A 15,898-nucleotide genomic window follows, 5' to 3' on the forward strand; every position below is an offset into this window, starting at 1 on the left:
CCACGCCCCTGCCTAGCTGAGCCTGCAGGATACGTCACTGCGCCCCGCCCCGCTCAGGCCCCGCCCCCTAAAAAGCGGCCTGCATTTCCCATGTGCCTCTTCGGCTGCCACTCTTCGGAAGGGAAGTGGCGTAGGCGCAGTTAAAGTATGAATCTCCGTGGGCAGCAATTGCGGGGACTGGGCGGGAGGCGGGACTTCCGCTCCCTCGGGTTCACGTCATCTAGAGGCGGAAGCGCAGCGGGGGCGGGAAGGTTGTAGATCCGCACGCTGGGATCGGTTTGCCGGTCTTTGAGTGGTCGCGCCCCCTTGCAGAACGCGATCCGACGGCGAGGCTGTTCCGGGCGCTCTCGCGTCCCTGGGTAAGTAGAACGTCAGCTTGGCGCTGGGGGATGGAGATGTGTGGCTCCGGCGTTGACCTGTTACGGTTGTCTCTGATGCCACTAGGCAGTGGCCTCCCCGCTTCCCTCGCCTCCCAAAGTTTCTCACTCCTCCTCTCGTTCGTTTCAGCCGCAGCCCCCGCCCAGTCTGTCCTCCACTCCCGCCTGCAGGTACCCTTATAAGACACAGGTCGAGCCTTGTCACATCCATGATTGACGTTCCCTTTCACAAGATGTGGCCCTCTTGTCCTAACCGGGCTTTGCTAGCCCTGTGCTTCAGCCACAGGAGACACCTACCCATATTTTGTTCAAAACCGACATCTGTTTGCTAGCCCTTGCGCATTCCCGGGCTTCCCTGAAGGCATCCCTTATCACGCCAGTAGAATCAGTTCCCCTCTGCTTCCCGGGCTGTGTATGCCTTTTAAAGAGCGCGTTTGTTAAAATTCTTTAGTAGGCTTGCTTGAATAAGACTATGTTTTCCCACCGGATTCTATGTGCCTTGAGGGCAGGAGCAGGGTCTTGCTCATTTGGTATCTCCCCTCGTTTTCCTTTTTAGCTTTCAGTGTGTACAGTTGTTGCTGGGTACGTTTTTTTAAGTGAATCGAGAGGCACCATAGATGAGTGATTTTCCTTCCTAACACTGATCGTGCTGATGTTATCAATTGGTCCATACATTTGGTAGTATCTGGTCAACACAACCTAATGATTAATTAAAGACAGTCATGCTAAATGTTGGTATCAACATCTGCAAGAATAAACATTTAACCTTCACACTTTAAATACTTGAGGCACTTGCAGAGTTTAAATTTGTGATTTAAGTTTCTGAAGAGATGAGAAAACTGCAAACGTTTCATTGTAGGGAGGCTAGTTGTTCCTGACAACTTTTAATTTGTTGTTAAAGTATGGTGCATTTTATATGCATGTACACATATTTTTAACAGGTGATTGTAAAGTGCTGACCAATTGCCACTGAACATAGTTGAAACAGAAAATAGGAAGATGGCAGCAAACCCTTCAGGACAAGGTAATGCATGCTGGAATTTATTTTATTACTAGGAGCTATTCCCCCATATAGGAAGAACTTTCCTCTCATATAATAAATGTATTTTAATAGAAAATTTGGCATAGGGCAGTTACTGTAGCCAGAATAAAAAAATGAATAGCAAAGTAAAACTCCATATTTGAGGCAGGTCCAACCTGTATCAGATATATAACATCCTCAATAGCTATTAACCCTGTATTTTAATTTGTGTTAATATTATTCACATTGTAACCCTTAGATCCTCCCCTAACACCTGTGTTCTTTTGCTCTTTTACTTGAAATCAAAACCACTTTTAAAAAAATTATAAAGGCAATATCCATACCTTTATCTTCATTTGCTCTGTAAACTTTCATACACATTTCACCTGTGTTAAGAGCTCTTTAAAGCAGATCAAGTTAGATAGACATCCTAAAGCAGAAGTTTTTGTTTAAAAATATATTTTTAAAAATAAAACTTAATCTCTAGAAAGTATTAAATCCCACTTTGTAAGTAGTTTCCTGCTTCAAAACTTGAAGCAAACTAGTTTCCTTTCCATGTCAAGTCTAAAGTCCTATTTGACCCACATATTTTTTTTATTACTCATCTCTGTTCTGATCTGCTCTGATTGTTTTAAACATTAGTTTTGTCTTATCTTAAACTCCATATAAATGGAATTATAAAGTGTGCACTCATTTGTGTCCAGCTTCTTTCACTCACTATACTGTGTGTGAGCTTTGTCTGTGTTGTGCCATGTATCAATAGTTCATCCCTGTTTATTGTATGAATTTGCTACAATTTGTTTATTCATTCTCCTGTTCGGAGGTTTTGGGGTTGTCTCAATTTTGGCCATTGTGAATAAAGCTGCTTTGAATATTTGCTTGTAAGTAAGTCTTTTTGTAGATACTTGGATAAATATCTAGGAATGGAGCAGTTAAGTGTATATTTAACTTTATTAAAAACTGGCAAAACTTTTTCTAAGTGATTGTAGCTTTTACAGTCACTGCAGCAATGTGTGAGAATTCTGGTTGCACCACATACAGCACTGACTGTTGGTCTTTTTTATTGTAGACATTTAAGAGGGTGTGAAGTGACATCTTATTGTAGTATTAACTTGCATTTCCCTGATTACAAATGTTGAGCACTATTTTATGTGTTTATTGGCCATTGTAAATCTTTTCTTTGTGAAGTGTTCAAGTCTTTTGCTCATTTTTTTTAAATTGGGTTGTTTCTTTTTATTACCGTGTTTCCCTGAAAATAAGACCTAGCCGGACCATCAACTCTAATGCGTCTTTTGGAACAAACATTAAAGTGTTATAGTAAAATAGTAAAGGTTATAGTAAAGGTTATAGTAAAATAAGACCGGGTCTTACATTATAGTAAAATAAGACCGGGTCTTATGTTATAATAAAATAAGACCGGGTCTTATGTTATAGTAAAATAAGACCGGGTCTTATGTTATAGTAAAATAAGACCAGGTCTTATGTTATAGTAAAATAAGACCAGGTCTTATATTAATGTTTGCTCCAAAAGACGCATAAGAGCTGATGGTCCTGCTAGGTCTTATTTTCGGCGAAACACCGTATCAAGTTGTGAGTCAGGATACAGGTGCTTTGTCACTACTAATTCCATCATCTGGATCATCTTGGAGTTGGTTTCTGTTGATTGTATTATTGTTATTATTATTATTATTATTATTATTATGGGTCACATTTTCCTTTTTCTTACTACACTTAGTGATTTGTTATTGGATGCTGGATATTCTGACTAATACATTGTCTGAATTCTGTTGTATTCCTCTGAAATGTGATGGTTGTTGTAGCAGACAGCTTGGTTCAACTCCTACTTGGGCCTCTTGCCTCCCTTGTGTTGGGCAGCAGCTGAAATCTCTGCCCATTCTTTGCAGCTTCCAGCTGCTGCTTTATTGCTGGGCTCCCTTGCGTTTCCCTGTGTATGTGTAGTTTAGCAGGAAGTGAAAACTTTGGGTGGATTTTATAAACATGTTTTGGGCTTTACTCCTGCCTTTCCCTCTCATGTTTCTCCCCTAATTTTTTGGCTACTCTACCAGCCTGAACTTTCTCCTGCAATACCTTCCAGCCAGTAAGGTGAGGCTATTCATGCTCTTTGTAGATTGAGGAGAGAGTCAGGCAAAAGGCCACAAATTCCCAAATCTCACAAGTTGCAGTTTCTGTCTGATTTTTGTCAGTCTCTAATACCTTCAAATAATGAATGTTTAATGTTTTGTCCAGAATTTATAGTTATATTTGCGGCAGAGTTAGTCTAACAAAACTACTCTGCCAGTACTGGAAGTCAGAAGCTTGCTGCATCTGTTTTAGTATATTAGTTGCATTTAGGACAAACTAAAGGTTACGTGAGTTTTCTAGCAGTGTAGTATTGTAAAAAGCTAGCTGTGGTGACAGCTTTATCAGCTGTAACCAGCTAATACTGTTCTGTTCTCTTATCAAATAACCATCTGTGATTTGTGTGCTCTGTGGACCTCACAGGTCAGCATTCCCCTATGGCCTTTGCCATCTTTTCCAAGTTATAAAGACTCAGATTAAAAATAATTTAAATTGAAACTTACAAATGAAAACTAAGAGAAATTGATTTTGGAAAGAAAATATGCTGCTAAAAGTTACACAGTGCAATCCAAATGAAAAAAATTTTTAATTATCCCTCTGTTCTAATAACATAAATAATTGAGATTTACAATTTTCTGGTCTTTTTTTTTTTAGTAGTTGCAATAAAACACAATCATTTTCAGTGTTGCCTTTGATTGCTCCATAGTGAAATCCACGATGAAACACAGTCAAAGCCACTTTGGCTTTTGTTACTCTTTGGTCAGAGATTTTGTTGGTGTCGTGGACCTGCTGCTATTGGCCACCAGCAGAGGGAGTCCATATCGTGTTCTAGAGACTCCCAGACACTCAATGAAAAATTTAAATTCTTACTTATTTGGATCTATTGAATTTTACTCTATGTATTAAATTATTTCTGTACTGTTTATTATTTCTGTACTGTTAGGGACTAGTTATTACGGAGAGTGAATGTCAAGTACCATAATTATACCGATAACTGAGAGAACAATAACTTGGAGAAAACGCTTGCTCTGTGCATTGTGATTTACGAATGTCTCTGGTGTAGGAGACAGAATGCCAGTGTGTTCCTAAGCCCTCTTTCAGATCTAGCAGTCTGTCGTACTGTAGCCCTAATCAGGACTGCTAAACTTCACAAGCTCTTGGCAGACAGTCGTTGACATCTCCTTCTTAGTGTGGAACATTTATATTGATTGATTAGAAGTAACATTTTGAGAATTTTAGTATTTTAAGGCAGACTGTTAAACTGGAATTTGTCCAGGGTCCCATTCCTATGTAAAGAGTCTTTCATTATTGGTAACGTCAAGGGCCTGTGATGATGTGGTAGTTGGATTGGTCTACCCTGATTTTAGATACAGAGAAACCTGGAGAAATACTGAGTAAGGAACGGGAATTCTTTGCTTTATTTTATAGTTATTTCAAGGAACAGTGGTGAGAACTATTGATTTGGGGCTACTCTGGAGGCTCTTAGCTGTGATTTCAGGGTGCTGTGTAGGAATGGGGTGGCATAACTCTTGGGCGGTTATGCCACCTCAGACCCCACTAGAAGTCTTTATGTGCACTGTCCATGGTCCAGAAGGAAAGCATATTTACCCTTCGGGCTTACACTAACTTGCATAACTTGCTTTCTCTATTTGGCTTAGCTACAGTTCCCTGTATCTACCCTTTCCTCCTGTACCTAAACAAAAAGTACACAGCTATACTTTATAAACAGACATATACTTAATAGGAGAAACAAAACACCTAAATGTTAACACCAGCCTAATAACTATTATTTTCACCCGTTTTTACAACTATTTTTTTATGTACTTTAATTTTCCTTTTTGTATCTTATTATGAATTCATGGCTTATCATAGACTCAGTTTGTTCCCTTTAGCTATCATTGTTATTCTCTTGAATGTTCCAATTGTGACAGCCTGGATAACCTCAAACTGGCTCCTTTGTTCGTTGAGCACTGTCCTGGGCCTTTAAAAAAAAAAAATCTTCTTGCTTTCTAACAACAAGATATTCCAGGCCCATCTTGATTATTTTCCTGCCCCAAGATGTGGAACTAGTACTCTCCTAGAAGTCTGGTTCCTCTGAAAGGAGGGTAGTACCTAAGACCAAAATCTATTTCCCATGGACTTGAGGGGGAGGTTGCAGGCATTGTTTCTTGCCATTGTAGTGACAGAACAGGGAAATATGTTTCTTTTAAGAGCATATGTTAATAATTGTTTAACATCACTACATCTTTTTACATTTAGCATGTTTGTTCATTATCAAGTTTCATTGACCACCAACACTGTCCTTGTGAGTAACATGTATCTTTTCTGCATGAAGCACCCTCTGCCAGGAATGCCTCCGCCAGCCCTTTTGACTATTTGGCAAATTTAGTAACAAGAGAGGAGGGGTTAGAATAATTTTATATCACTTATTTCCTCATTCCCATGCCACCTCACTCCCATGTGCTTTGGAAACAAATCTAGTTTCATGAGATTGTGATTTTTAATATAACTGATCAGATTGTGGATCTTTAAAAGTAATTTAAGTTTACATACATTGAAAAAGCTCGGTCATGCTTGTATTTATATGATCATTATTGATAAAATTATCTTTATGTGGTTTTTTAATGCTTTGCCCATTGTTCGATATGTACATACAATTTCCATGTATATACAATGATTTTAATGACAGTGATCCTAAAATATTTTTTGTGAACAAATTCACCTTGAGGGAAATTGATATTTCTGTAAACAACCTTTCAGTACTTTACAATGTGGTGACTTACTTGGCTCATCACATAATTTAGACACGATCAGAGTTTTAAATTTGCTTTTTAAGAATTTTCTATTTTATATTTATAGTATCTCTAAATCTCTTAAAAGGTGGACCCACAAAATTCTTCTAAGAATGCATTAGTCTTTTATGAAAAAAGGACAGAGATGTTTTGTCCTATAGTTGAAAATGTAGCTGGTGGTATAACTTGCCTTAAACATACGCAACTTCATACACAAATGGGAGAATCCCAATTTCCATTGGAAAGCATTTTTCCCTTTCCAAAGATCTCACTTTTGGATTCCTTTAAATAACACATTCCAATATATACTTACCTTTCCATAATTATCTTACCTTAATTTGTATTAAATCACTTTTAGGGAAGTTTCTATTGTATAAAATCAATAATACCCCCTTCTGTACTTCCCATCCCATCTAATCCATTGTCAGATCACTTGTACTAACTGGTTTGTTTATTTGCATAAACTGTGAGATAGTAAATAGACTGAGAATAACATAACCTTCCTTAGTGGGCTAAGAACATTGACAGTCAAAGAGACTATATTAATTTAGAAATTATATATTAATTTAGAGCCTATGGTTACTAATTTTCACACTTAATTGCCACAGTAACAGGGAGTTAACTATAGCTACGTGTGCTCTGATTGTCAAACATGCATGAATTTTTTTGAAAAAGGTTGTTCCTTCCTGACCAAGCCAAGAAAGGCATACATGATTTAAAAAAAAAAAAAAAAAAAAAAGTCGGTGAATCATGAAATTGTTTTTATAGGCAGAAAACAATCAAATATAGGCAACTTAATAATAACATGTAAAAGTTTTCTTAGTGGTTATTATGTTTACATAATATTCCTAATTGTAGAGATATGAGTTGATATTTATGGTTTGTGATGGTCGTCCTTATTAGAGATTGGTCTCTACATATTATAAGGAATTATTTAATCGCTGAGTATCTTTTTTTATTGCCTTTATTTATATAGCATCTAATTTTTAAGCCCCCCTTGGCAGATTGCCTTGATAACATAGAAGAGAAATTGTTCATCAGTTGCTTGGCTAGTAGTTGAAGTAAAGGTCTAAAGCTGTGGTTTGCAAATTACAGTCGTTCCCCCTTATTCGTTGGCAATAAGTTCCAAGACCCCCAGGATGCCTGAAACCACGAACCCTATGTCTAGTACGTTTTTTCTGTACATACATAATACCTATGATAAAGTTTAATTTATAAACTAGCCATAGCAAGAGATTGACAACAACAAATAATAATAAAATAGAACAATTATGCCAATATACTGTAATAAAGTTATGTGAATGTGGTCTCTCTCTCAAAACATCTTACTGTCCTGTATGTATGGCGTGGATATGCTGGACAAAGGGATGATTCACGTCCCAGGTGGGGTGGAGTGGGACGGTGCGTGATTTAGCTGAAAATGCTGCAAACCTCAGTGTGTACGCGCGTATTTCATATGTACTCTCTCAGTGTTTACATGTTGGTATTTAATTCAAAAATTTAAAACATAAGTGGATGCTGCTCCTGGGCCAAGACGTTGCAACCTCTGTATCTTCTGTAAGTTTGGAGCTCAAAACCAAGCTCAATATTCAGTATTTGTTAAAGAATATATCTTTCTGTGTCCTGTCAGTTGTGTTCCATTTGTTTCTCAGAATTGCTTTCGAGTCAGTTGCAATTCTTTTACTTGTTCCTTGAAAGACTGTGTGTCATTTCTGAATGAAAGCAGTTGAGAAAAAGAAATATCGTTTTGATCTGAGTATGTCTAATGCCCTTTCCCTCCATGAAAGAGGCTTTCACAGAGAGGCCTAAAACTGAGAACTAAGAAAATCTCCACTCCCAGAGACTGACTGAGCAGGATAGAGATTGATCACTGCAGCTTTTGGACCCGCAGAGATTTTGTTAAAAATCAAATGCTGTTACCCAGACCTCGGTGATTAGAATTCTTTAGAACTGAATCTTAGAAGTCCTCAATCAGTATTATACTTTGCAAATATCTATGTATTATGCTGTTAAAATTGCTGGGAAATAGGCAGTAGGGAAACTAACCATCTAAGGAAACCACTTACTAGTGAGTGCATTATGTTAGAGAAGAGAATTTTGCTGTGTGGGTTTCTGGATGGCCTAGGTTTATAAAATAGCTCTAAAATGTTTTTTATTTCTCTATCTCTTTCTCTTCTCCCCACCCCCACTCTTTTTTAGGTTTTCAGAACAAAAATAGAGTTGCAATCTTGGCAGAACTGGACAAAGAGAAAAGAAAATTACTAATGCAGAATCAATCTTCAACAAATCATCCTGGAGCTAGGTAGGTATTGAAGAATGTGTTTTTTATATTCAGTGATATAAACATTATCTTGGAAAAAATAACTCACGTTGGTTGGCAATGGTTTGTTTCTTTAACATTGAGATTTACATGTTTTGTTTCCTAGACAGATTTGAACAAATTAGACTTTAAATTTTATAAATTGATTATATTTAATATTTTAATTCTAATTAGAATATTTACTTTTCCCTACAGCCTACTTTTAAAAACAAAGAAAAGGCTTTTGTATGATTTTTGTTTGTTATTCAAATTATTTCCAATGTCCCACTTTTTAAGCATTCTGCAAAGTAGATAAATTTAGATAACTTAATGATCTTTATCGTACAGTATTCAGTTTCTGCCATTTTCAATCTCTTCCCTTAAATCCATTCTCCCTTTCAGCCATCACCCTGACTTTCCCGTCTTTTTCAGCTGGACCTCTTAAGAGTTGTTTATATTCACCTCTACTTTCTCACTTATTTACTCAACCCACTACAATCTGACTACCAAATTGTACGAACTCTCCCCTACCTAGAATAAGTTTGAGCCTAGGTCACTTGCTACTTCCTTGTGGCTAAATCTGGTAGACCACCGTCCTTTTCTTGTTAGCCACCATAACATTATTTGACAGCACTGATGATTCGCTCCTTCTTAAAATACTCTTTCCTTGGCTTCCATTCACTCACTGTTACACTGTCTTGATTTCTCTTACAGACATTTCTCCACTGCCTGTCTCTTGAACGTTGATGTCCCTCAGAGTTCTGTTCTGGACCCAGTTTCCCATCTTTTCTACATCTTTTCACTGGACAGTTGCATCCACCTTCACAACCTACTACTTAAACGTGCCAATGATTTTTACACATTTGCATCTCTAGCCTAGTCCTCTCTCCCAAGCACCAGACTACTTCCTGCACATCTGCACTTCACAGTCGTACGGGCATTGCACACTTAGTGTGCCCCAAACTGAACTCATCTTCCCTTCCCTCTGTCTAACTAACCTCTTAATATTCTTGGATTTCTTGTCTCAATGAGTGGTACAACCTACTAGTTATCAAAGTCAGAAATGTGAACTTTGTTTTCCCTTTCACTTCATCTCCAAGCATTCACCACTCTCTGTTTTACACTCTGCAATGTGTCTCAAATCTGTCCATGTTTCTTCATTACTACTGATGCTGCCTGGTCCTGGCCACTGTCATTTCTTGCGCAATTACTGTAACTGCTGCCTCACTGAATTTCCTGTAGTCTTCAGTCCTCTTGAATACATTTATCAGTTGTGTCAGTTAGGATGTTTTAATCTGGAAGTAACAGAAAACCAACAAAGCTGACATAAACATCAGGACATATGTTAACCAGGAATGTGAAGAGAAGGTGGTCCCAGAGCAGCTTCAGGCTATGGCACGACAGTATCAGCAGTGACCCAGCTTCCTCATCTTTCCCTCTGCCTTTCTCCTCGGGTCAGCAGCTTCCTAATGGTCAAAATGTGACTTCAATAGCCTAGGCCTCACCTCTACACCGATAGGTTCCTATCCTGTCTTTTGTAATAGTCAGGAAGGTGTTCTCAGACGCCTTCCAACAGACTACCCATTAAGTCTAGTGGCTCAGAATCGTGTACCTTTCTCTTGCCTAAATCAGAAACCAGCCTGGGGAACGGCATTGTCTTACACCAAAGCTCACACCGGCCTGCCTGAAGCATGGGACCACCGATAGTTGAAGTAACTTTGGGTTCCATTAGGAAGGAAGGAGGGAGCTGCACCTTGTAGAGGAGCGGACTAGCACTGCCTGCCATCACCGTGGTCTTTCTGAACTAGAGCGCGGTACTTCTCATCATGTCACTCCTCTGCTTGTAACACTCTTTGGAAGTCTCCTGTGCTGCTAGGATAAGGTCTACATTTCCTAATCTATTTCACAAGGCTCCACATATCCTAGCACCTGCCTTCCTCCCCAGCCTCATTTTTTGCCAACCCCCTTCACCCTTCCCCCACCCTGACCTCCAGTCCTGTTGAACTCTATAATTTCTTCAAACATGTCAAGCTCTTTTGCTCTGGGCCTTTTCGGATGCTATACCTTCTGCTTGAAACATTCAAGTCTTCAGTTCTCATCATAAATGTAACTTTATTATAGACTGAAGTATCTCATATCTGTTTGAAAGTAGGGGACCATAAATCATCAATAAAAAGGAAATAATTTGAAGCCCCTGTAAATAACAGGCTTTCTTCATGTACCTTCATGTAGACACTGAGAAAAGAAAGAAGGACGGAAGGTCTTTTTTTTAAATCCCTGTAAAGAATATATAATGAAAAATGTGATTCAGAAGTAAGCAAGTCTGTACCTTAAACAGCCAGGTAACTAAGATTCCCGTTTTAGCATTGCACTTTCGAGACCCTCCCTTAATAAGGACTTCCGGGATCATGCTGAGCAGCAGCATATTGCAGCCCAACAGAAGGCAGCTTTGCAGGTGAGCAAAGTGTAACTGACATTCGTGTCTCATTGGAGATTTCCTGGGACTTGGAAGCTAGCACAGTTTCTATTTTGTATTTCAGTGGAGCAATATCAATAAAAATGTTCCACACATAATTGCAATGGTTTGCTGATGTTCAATCGTGCCCAAAGGATTTGAAGGACCAATACAGCAGTTATGAAAGTATCTTTTATGGTGTTGACACGGTCATGATTGATTCTCTGCTGTACCTGGCAAGGGATTGCTTGTGCACAAAAGAGTTTAGGATATTTGGATGGACAGAATGATCTTAAAAACGGAACTGGCTAGTTTCATAGTACATACATACTTTTCCAATTTGTAATGCCATTATATCCTTTGATAGTTGAACCAGTTTATTGTTATGTGGATTGTTTTTTCAATGGTCAGCATGACTATAGTTCAGGAAACGTTTAAAAACCCTTAACCATAGGAATGTGATAATACATCAGTTTTAAAAAATACTTTCTTCCTAGTAATAAACAATTTTACTATTACACTGTTCCTGGGTAATTTAACTAAGATTCCTAGAGACCTTGGACAAGACATTGTTGCCTATGCTCTTAAATCTTAAAATGCCAGAATTGGAAGGGACATTTCAGACAGCCTAAAAACAGTCCTCCTTTTTTTAGTGACAGAAAGAAGTCACTGGTGGCATTCTGTTATTTACATTCCAACGTTCTGTACGAAATGTTGGTATCTTAATCACCAGTAATCGGCTGCCTTTCACCCCTCTCCTTCCAACTACTGCCCTTCTTTTGCAAGCTTCTGCTTTGTTGATCACAAGCACAGTACTTTGGGTTCTTTGTTGCTAGTTTTCCCCCAATCCAAGTAACAAAGTACATAATTCGTGTTTTTGACTCATTTACTGACTGTAGGGAATCACTGGGGAGAGAGTGGAGGTGACAGATAGGTACCTGGTGTAACTCACTAATGTGAATTCTTTATCACTGTCTAGCTCCTGTGTATTTAAACAAAACTAGCAGCACAAGAACTGATTTTTACAATAAATGTGTTCTCCAGCACTCAGAAAGGATAACTGATCTTAAAGCCTTGGTTGAAGGATTGTGATTCTTAATAGCTTAATTGCCTTTTGTTTTTTTTAACTCTTCCCCAGCATGCACATGCACATTCGTCGGGATATTTCATAACTCAAGACTCTGCCTTTGGGAATCTTATTCTTCCTGTTTTGCCTCGCCTTGACCCAGAATGAAGAAAATACTTGTAATGAAATTGACTCTGTAATAGCAAATGCCAAAGCTACTATCATTTAGTGCTCTATAAGCTGTGACTTTCAGAATTTCGGTGAACTTTTATATTTGCTTCTTTATAAGGAAGGTATGTGTAAGGGAAAGCAAAAAAAAAAAAAAAAAAAAAAGAGGGTAACCAGGATGATGAGAATTTTGGAAGATGTATTATCTGAGGAATTGACGATGCTACCTGTGACTGTAACTTACCTGTAATGCAGTTTGGTTTTAATGCTAAATCATACTCTGAATTGGGTGGGCACATAAACTCAGCCCCCAATCCCCACCCAGTTGGACTCAATACATCATGTCCACACTAGACTTTTAAGAACCATTTATAGTACTTAACTTTAAAGAACAAGGGTGCTTTTTAAAAATGTGAACCAAAAGGCTTAAATAAGTTACATTCATATTTGCTGTTTATAAAATTGGTATCAGTGTACTTTTTGAGTTTATAATCACCATATCAATCTGAAATATTCTTTAACTCCTAACCAATTTCCCTATTCTCAATTTTAAAAGAAAACTCAAGATGAAGTTACCGACCAGTCTTAAACATTGTTTATAAACCTATGCCACTATAAATTATGTGACTAAATGCTATTAAAAACAATTATAAGAAACGTGGTTTTAAATTCTGTACATGCTTTTATTTAGTGTTACAACATAAGTGGTGTGCCTGCGTCGTTTTATTCGTTTTTGTTCTAATTAAAAACGTATGGAAGTTGAGCCCCCTTTTAGTTATGTTAAGGAGGAAGGAGTTAGGTTAAGCAGTTTCTCAACATGACACATGTTTAACAGAAACTGGGTGCTTCTTTAAATATGCAGTCCTTACTACTTTATCCTAGTCTTACGTAATTAGTAATAGAATCTGTAATGCAAAATAAAGTCTGATAACCATAGGTTAGACTAGAATTCAATTTTCATGATATATGTTTATAAATTCATAGATTTGTAGGTCCCTGAAACTCAGAAGTCATTTAGCTAAAATCTACATTATTTTACTTTTAATAGGATTGAAATCATATTATATACTATATCACAGATATAGTATTTTACATAACTGCTTATAAGTGACCTCATTTTGGCCTTGAGTCCTCATCCTCTCCAGGGGTAGGATGAAATTTAACCTTAAAATTCTAATTTGGGTCAATATTTAATCAAATTCATCTCCCCTTTCAAAACCTTTCTTCTCCCTGTTTGCACCAACCACACAGCCCCATCTTACTCGAATTGAGGCAGGCGTGGACAGTTATAGACTTGGCTGTGCCATTTAGGTCTTTCTCTTTAGAGTTTGAACAGCATTTCTTCATTTGGGTGAATTGGCAGCTCTCCCCACTGTAATGGTCACCATTACAGCAAAGGTGTCCGTACTCCCTGGGGGCCTCTGGCTCCTGTCTTGCCTCAGGTCTGTCCAGCTAATCCGTGGGCCTCCTGATGGTGGCCCTTGTTTTCTTGAATTAATTTGACAAAGTTTCCGGTCTTTGCGATCTATGACCTAAATCCATGGTTCTAAATCTATCTACTTGATGCTAGGGAGATAGAAAATATGGATTGTAGTTTTTACACTAGTAAAGCCTCTACCTAATGTGTGACTTATAACCCAGGTTAAAGAGATCTTTTTTCCAGAGGTATCTTTTCTAGTTTCAGCCTTTTAAGTAGATGTTGCCTAAATCCTGCATCCTGGCTAGTAAGAACGTCTCCATGCCCTCTCCTTTGAGCCACTTACAAATTCAATTGAACTCCATATGTGTTTATTAATACCTACTCTGTAAAACGCTGCTTTGGGGAAAAAAAGGTGAACAATATCTGCTCTTAAGTGGAGAGGAACCCACTCTGGTTCTAGCAGTCATGACAGGTGGAGTTCTAGCAGTAATGATAAAGGAAGGCAGAGTGCAGTGAGTGGCACGGCAGAGGCATCCTGGAGCATGCAGCAGTCTAGAAAGGCCTAGAAATATTGATACGATTTTACCTGGCAATGGAGGGAGGAGCTGCTCCAGGCAGAGGTCAAGATTTCATAATCAAAGAGAAGGAGAAACGAAGACACTTGTGAGGACGGCCAAGGACAGTGGAAGGGGCAGCAGTGGACTCATTCAGAAGCCCTGAGATGGAGTTTCAGTATTGTTTCCCCCAGATTGTTAATGAATTTGGCTAATTCGCTCAACTGCTCTTAACATGTCACTCCGTCCCCTCTATAACACAGGAACAGAACATACTCTAATTCGTAAATTGTCTAGACTAGTATTTTTCAAAGTGTAGGTCTCAACCTGTTACTGAATTGAGAAGCCCACTTAATGGCTTAATGGGGTGTGAGCAGCAATTTTTTTCCTTTTTCTTTTTTTTTTTTATAAAATAGAAACCATCAGGGTGGCATAGTGTGCAGTAATAGGTTTTGTTTAGTGAATTTTCTGTTTCTGTGTATGTGCGTTTTACTTATTTTGTTTATTGTATGTTCTACCAATTATGTGAGGTCTCTGAAGGCAAGGGTATTTGTTTCCCTCCTTCCCTTCCTTTTTGTTTACTACTATATTCTGCTTAGAATAGTATTTGGCATATAATAGATGGTCAGTACCTACCTATTGAATGAATGAGCAAATATATATGACCTGGGTCATGATGTAAAGGGTATTGTTTTTTTTACTGTGAGTCATGGCAATAAAGTTTTGAAAGCCACTGCTAAACAATACAGATGATAGTGCTTTGTACGATTCTGGAATAAAAACCAAAATGACAATAATTTCAAAGGCAGATATTTTTTCCTGAACAATCCATAAGCTATCTTATTAAGCTGTCTTGGTTCTTTGCTTCACTTTGGCAGTACGAACTCAGCCTTATATGAGTTTAAGACCCCCTTAAGGCAAGGGTTTTGGCAAATGTGGTTCCACAGACTAAAGGACGAGCAGAGAGAGCATCAGTCATCAGTGCAGCTCAGCCCCGCTGCCGTAACCCCACCAGCGAGCACAGGGCCCATTCCAGCAGCATGAAGCTCAGTGGTACATTCTCAGTGCTTCTACTCGCCTCTGTGCACAGTGATTGGTACCCAGTAGATACCAACACTTTTGTTTTTTAATGAGCAAATAAGGAGTGAACATGGATGGAGGACTTCACTGTCCTCGAGAATAACAGTCTAGAGCAGCCGAGACAAGCACACTAACAACCAATACGGGGGGCAAGTTCGTGAAGAGTGAATGAGCACAGGAGCCTGGAAGGAACAGGGAAGGCCACATCAGAGAACAGGCATTTGAACTTGGCTTTCAAGATGAGAGGATCTCAGCCAGGAAAGTTAGGAGAGCGACATTCACAGCAAAGGAAAAGCCTGCAAAGGCAGGAGGAGAGCAGGTGTAGGGGCCATTGTGCGGTGACCAGAAGTCCAATTTGGCTGGACTTGTATGGATAGATGTGTGTAGGACGATCATTAGAAGTGATTCCAAAAGTAGGCTGGATACACGTTCCAGAGAGTCTTGAATTCCAGAGGAGGCAGATATCTTTAGCTGGGCACTCAGCTGGGAGCTACTGAACATTTTTGAGCATGGGCAGGTATACAGATGAACCAATTAGGCCCTCAGCTCTTGGGAAAGGGGAACTTTCGAGGCACAAGAAGAATATT

The 15,898-nt window shown here is 38.7% G+C and overlaps 1 protein-coding gene across 2 annotated transcripts; it reads left to right on the plus strand.

Moving 5' to 3' along the window:
• Window positions 1–202: 202 nt before the first annotated feature.
• Window positions 203–14,635, plus strand: INIP (INTS3 and NABP interacting protein). Of its 2 annotated transcripts, XM_019749570.3 has the most exons (5): window positions 203–359; window positions 1,319–1,401; window positions 8,469–8,571; window positions 10,933–11,023; window positions 12,162–14,635. In XM_019749570.3, the coding sequence occupies exons 2-5, from the start codon at window positions 1,377–1,379 to the stop codon at window positions 12,255–12,257; spliced, it is 315 nt and encodes a 104-aa protein (XP_019605129.1). In that variant the 5' UTR covers window positions 203–359; window positions 1,319–1,376; the 3' UTR covers window positions 12,258–14,635. The 2 variants fall into 2 exon arrangements, with proteins under 2 accessions (XP_019605129.1, XP_019605130.1); XM_019749571.3 differs by lacking the exon at window positions 1,319–1,401 and having other exon boundaries at window positions 206–359.
• Window positions 14,636–15,898: the final 1,263 nt, after the last annotated feature.

This window comes from Rhinolophus sinicus, chromosome 16 (assembly GCF_057876585.1).
Source record: "Rhinolophus sinicus isolate RSI-liver-muscle chromosome 16, RSI-T2T, whole genome shotgun sequence".
In the NCBI taxonomy this organism is placed as follows: Eukaryota; Metazoa; Chordata; class Mammalia; order Chiroptera; family Rhinolophidae; genus Rhinolophus; species Rhinolophus sinicus.